Consider the following 5367-nt stretch of genomic DNA (forward strand, 5'->3'; position numbering starts at 1 on the left):
ATTTGCAATAGCAATGATGCAAAACAAAATTTTGAGTGGCATTTTTTCTGTTTTTATGCCTGCTGCGGTGCCAGCTCAGCTGCCATCCATTCCCAGCAATCTTCACCCTCACGGCCTATGGTACCTCTTGTATAGGCTTAGGGAGAGAGAATAGAACCTTGTACCCATCACCAATTAATGCCAATGATACTGAGCCAACCCTTCGTCAATTCTGGCTCAGGTTCACTCATTTCCTATTGACCAGCAATCTAGAAGGACAGAAAGTATGCAAGTGCCAATGTGAGGGAACAGTAGGGTAATGGTTATAGTGCTGGTCTAATAATAGAGTCAGACACTTAAATTGTCTCTTGTCCATTGGGAAGTTAGAATTCAATGTGGCCTACAAGTGACTCCAGACCCACAGCCAACATGGCTGATTCTTAACTGCCCTCTGAAAATGGCAAGGGGCAATTAGGAATGGACAATATATGAATATTGAATATAAAAAGTTATACAAAGTTTTTAATTCACCCTGAACGTACTTCAGAGAGAGACGGAGACAGAGGCAGAGGGAGACGGAGACAGAGGCAGAGGGAGAGGGAGAGGGAGGCAGAGGCAGAGGCAGAGGGAGAGGGAGGCAGAGGCAGAGGGAGAGAGAGAGGGAGAGAGAGACAGAGGCAGAGGGAGAGAGAGACAGAGGCAGAGGGAGAGAGAGACAGAGGCAGAGGGAGAGAGAGACAGAGGCAGAGGGAGAGAGAGACAGAGGCAGAGGGAGAGAGAGACAGAGGCAGAGGGAGAGAGAGACAGAGGCAGAGGGAGAGAGAGACAGAGGCAGAGGGAGAGAGAGACAGAGAAAACATATCAAATAACTCCAGCATTCAAAAAAGACAGATTAATTTATTCTCAATTATTTCAACACAATATACAGTGGGTCTCTTTTAAAGACAAGCACAGATATATTCCCACTGCCTGTGAAGGAACAATTTCAATTCAAATGGAATCATAGTGGTCACTTAAAAAAAAACATTTTTAGCCCGACAGAATCAAATAATCCACAATGACTTTTGGTGGAACACGGAGTCAACCCTGGTCCTTTGACGGTCCACTTATGGCGATGCTCACCCACTTATTATAAGCCACACTGATAGAGCAAATATAGGGAAATGGCAAGCATTTGCCCAGTGATGTTGGTAATCAGGGATTTTTCAGTGCCCTCCCACCTCCACGAGGAGCATTTTACTGTCAGGGGGCTTTTCTATTCTTACTTGAATGATTAAGGGAATACCAAATGCCTCAGAGTTTGTTTGAAAAGGTGTTGAGGGCAATATAAGTAAGGTGAGGCTGGCATCCGCATTGCAAGGGGGCAATATGCCAACTGGTAGGGATGCTGCCAATCTTCATGCGCTCTGGTCTCGAGTCTGGCCTGCACGGGGCAGTTGGAACGAACAGCCAACATTTGCAGTGGGACACCTGAAGAGCAAACAGGCACTCGATAGGCCGAGAGGCCAACTCTTGTTGCTTGCTGGGCTCGCAGTGGTAAGAGCAGGGGATTGGCACAGGCCAGACAGCTCCCGCAAAGAACTGGCACCGACAGGATAAGCTGAATAGCCTCCGTCTGGGCATAGGCCAGACAAGAATGAGCATTTGAACAACTGGCTCATTATATACTGTGCAGGACAGACAAATGGAATGTGAATCTGAGTCAGTGAGCTGCATTTTTGAGGACTTTTGAGCCACAGCGAGAGGCTAAATAGACTGGGGCTGTTTTCCCTGGCGCGTCGGAGGCTGAAGGGCGACCTTACAGAGGTTTATAAAATCATGAGGGGCATAGATAGGTCTTTTCCCTGGGGTGGGGGAGTCCAAAACTAGAGGGCATAGATTTAGGGTGAGAGGAGAAAGATATAAAAGGAACCTAAGGGGCAACGTTTTCACGCAGAGGGTGGTGCGTGTATGGAATGAGCTGACAGAGGAAGTAGTGGAGGCTGGTACAATTACAACATTTAAAAGGCATCTGGATGGGCATATGAATAGGAAGGGTTTGGAGGGGGACATGGGTCAAATGTTGGCAAATGGGATTGAGGGGGTCCTAGTGCCAACTCTCAGCTGCCACTGTGGAGGCGAGTCTAGGTTCCCAGTAGCACCTGCATCCAGCACAGATTCATGGCTTCCACAGCGGAGGGGAATTTGGGTCCAGTACGAGATCTGGCACTATCAGCAATGGCTGCATCAGTGAGGTGGGCCCGAAGCAGACTCATGGCAGCGATGGAGTCAGGTTTGGCCCAGTGCAGTACCCAGTGGCATCAACATTGGCGAGGTCCATTGAGGACTCATAGCGGCAAGGGCATCACTGGAGGCAAGATGGCACTGAAGAGTGGCAACTTTCGCTCCAGCGGTGAAGGGAACTTGTAGCTGGCCAAGAGGCCCATGGTGGAGCACTTAACAAGGACTGTAAAGTTGGACACTTCCTTTACTTCTTCATTGTTCTGCCTTTATATTCCATGTCTTGGCTTATATTTCTGTTTTTTAAGATGGCGCCAGAGAGTAGCAACGCTGCACAACACTTTTCACTGTATTTTGTAACAAGATACATGCCATTGAGTCACAGAGTCATACAGCACAGAAACAGATCCTTCGATCCAACTCGTCCATGCCGACCAGATACCCCAACTCAATTCTAGTCCCATTTGCCAGCACTTGGCCCATATCCTCTTAATCATATACCCATCCAGATGCCTTTTAAATGTTGTAATTGTACCAGCCTCCACCACTTCCTCTAGCAGCTCATTCCATACACATACCACCCCCTGCGTGAAAAAAATTACCCCTCAAGTTCCTTTTAAATCTTTCCCATCTCACCCTTATCTTATGCCCTTTAGTTTTGGATTCAGCTACCCTGTGGAAAAGACCTTGTCTATTTACCCTATCCATGTCCCTCACGATTTTATAAACCTCTATAAGGTCACCCCCTCAGCCTCCGACGCTCCAGGGAAAAACAGCCCCAGCCTATTCAGCCTCTCCCTGTAGCTCAAATCCTCCAACCCTGGCAACATCCTTGTATACATTTTCTGAACCTTTTCAAGTTTCACAACATCTTTCCAATAGCAGGGAGACCAGAACTGAACACAGTATTCCAAAAGTAGTCTGACCAACATCCTGTACAGCTGCAACATGACCTCCCAACTCTGATACTCAATGTTCTGGCCAATGTGACAAATAAATCAAATCAAATGGGACTGGGTCAGATCGGGATGCCTAGTCAGTGCGGACGAGTTGGACCGAAGGGTCTGTTTCTGTACTGTATAACTCGATGACTTGGCACACAATTTCATCTCCAAGCAAATTAAAGACACACCGAGGAATGAGTCACAATAGCAGGACGAGACTGCTGCCCGAAATTCCTTCAACTTTTAACAAAATCCCTCCACAGAGCACAGGCAGTATTTTCCATGTGGATCTGAAAGGTTCAAAGCTATTGTGCAGTTGTCTTCAAACCTTCAGTGCCCAGTTGAACATCAGCTCAAAGTTAACAGCAATCACAGAGAGCATTCGGTTGGTCCATGATTTCATTCCAAGCACCCACCCCCCCTCCGACAAACCCCATAAATGCCCCCAAAGTGGGGAACCAGAGTCCAAACTCTTGGGCAAGCTGTTGAAATTCTGGCTGTTACTTACAACCTTGGCTAGCACTTCTCCCTTCCTTGGCAGGAGTGTGAAAACTCTGGCATGGAGGGGAATAAGGTCTTTGTCCTCGGCTGCTCGCAGCTCCAGCCTCTCAGTAAGAGTCAATGATGACAACCTCCCTCTCTTTAGATGGTCGGCGCTCCCTCACCAGCAGGTTCAGCAGACTCTCCGACTTGATGAGGAGGTTGCAGCCCAGGCAGAAGATGCCGAAGAGCACGGTCAGTGAGAGGACACAGAGCACGGCGATCTGGACCACCCTGAGGGTATCCGGGCTGCCCTGAGGCGGGGAGCCCTCTCCTTCGCTGACCAACCAGGTGCCGTTGCAGCAGTTGAGGAGAGGCCGGATGGGATCGGCTTTGCGCGGGAACATCGCCTCGGCCGGCCGGCTGGAGTTCATGCTGGAGGAGCGTGCAGCAGGGGGCGTGCGTGCAGCACCTCGAGCTCCTCTTCCACAAGACACTTGGAGCCGCCTCGGGGTTGAGCCGTTTTTGTAAAGGAGAGGGGGCAGGGTCGGCCGAGAACTCTCCACGTGAGATCTCCTCGCTGCTGCTGGGATCTGAGAAGCTCACATGGACAGCTTGCAGCCATCAGACTGGAGAAGGCGGGGCTCACACGTTTTTAAGCAAAGAAGCTTTGCTTGTGTACCTTGGGATTTGAACCCGGGTCCTTCCACACCAGAAGTCATGACGCTACCGTTGGACCACACACCCACCTCGCTGGTGTACTGAGATAATTCCCTCATAAACCTATTCAGAGATGTTACTCTGAGTGCAATTTGAATCTGGATTTCCTGGCTCAGAGGCGCCACAAGACACCAGCAGCCTATGCCCAAAATCGTTTTTTTTTATTAGTTAACTTATATTCAGGGATGTTATAGTCATAGAGATGTACAGCACAGAAACAGACCCTTCGGTACAACCTGTCCATACCAACCAGATATCCCAAACCAATCTAGTCCCACCTGCCAGCACCCGGCCCAGATCCCTCCAAACCCTTCCTACTCATATACCCATCCAAATGCCTCTTAAAATATTGCAATTGTACCAGCCTCCACCACTTCCTCTGACAGCTCATTCCATACACGTACCACCCTCAGTGTGATGTTATGACACAACTTTGGCACAAGCACTTGAACCCTGGCCCTCCCAGTCCGAAGGTCGTGACACTACCACAAGAGGACAAGGATTGGTTGGCTTTCTTTGAAATAACTTTTTTTTGTTCCATTTAACCTATTTTTCTAGTCAACCTGTTCAGAGATGTTATTACTTGCCTGTGGAGCGCTGGACTTGAACCCAGGCCTCCTATCTTAGAGGAGGAGTCACAACCACTGCACCACAACGAGGCAAGAAGGGCATGTTTTTAAAAGTTAAGTCTGAATTACCAACTTTTTTTTTAAAAACATTCAACCTGTTTTCAAACCAACCTGTTTAGATTAAAGTCCCACCTTTCTCCAGAGGTGTGGAATAACATCTCTAAACAGTTAGTTAGAAAAGTAGGGAAATTAAGCAATAAAGCAGACCCAGGAATGACATCAAAATGGGTCCATCAAAATGGTTGTGTGCAGTAACACATCTGGATATACATTTTTTAAAAATCCAGGCACTGTGGACATTTAGCACAGATGGTAACAACGTCACGCTGATAATATCCATTGATTCAATCCTCATATTACCTCAGTATAGTTAGTAAGTTTGCAGATGACACCAA

At 48.0% G+C, this 5367-nt stretch overlaps 1 protein-coding gene across 1 annotated transcript; it reads right to left on the reverse strand.

Moving 5' to 3' along the window:
• Nucleotides 1-868: 868 nt before the first annotated feature.
• LOC122543267 (protein reprimo-like) lies at nt 869-4063 on the reverse strand. Its single transcript, XM_087985426.1, has one exon. It carries the CDS (start codon nt 4055-4057, stop codon nt 3752-3754), a length of 306 nt encoding a protein of 101 aa, XP_087841552.1. The 5' UTR covers nt 4058-4063; the 3' UTR covers nt 869-3751.
• Between the last annotated feature and the right edge of the window lie 1304 nt (nt 4064-5367).

This window comes from Chiloscyllium plagiosum, unplaced genomic scaffold (assembly GCF_037043375.1).
Source record: "Chiloscyllium plagiosum isolate Xiang-an unplaced genomic scaffold, Cpla_swu_hap1 HiC_scaffold_53X, whole genome shotgun sequence".
NCBI lineage: Eukaryota > Metazoa > Chordata > Chondrichthyes > Orectolobiformes > Hemiscylliidae > Chiloscyllium > Chiloscyllium plagiosum.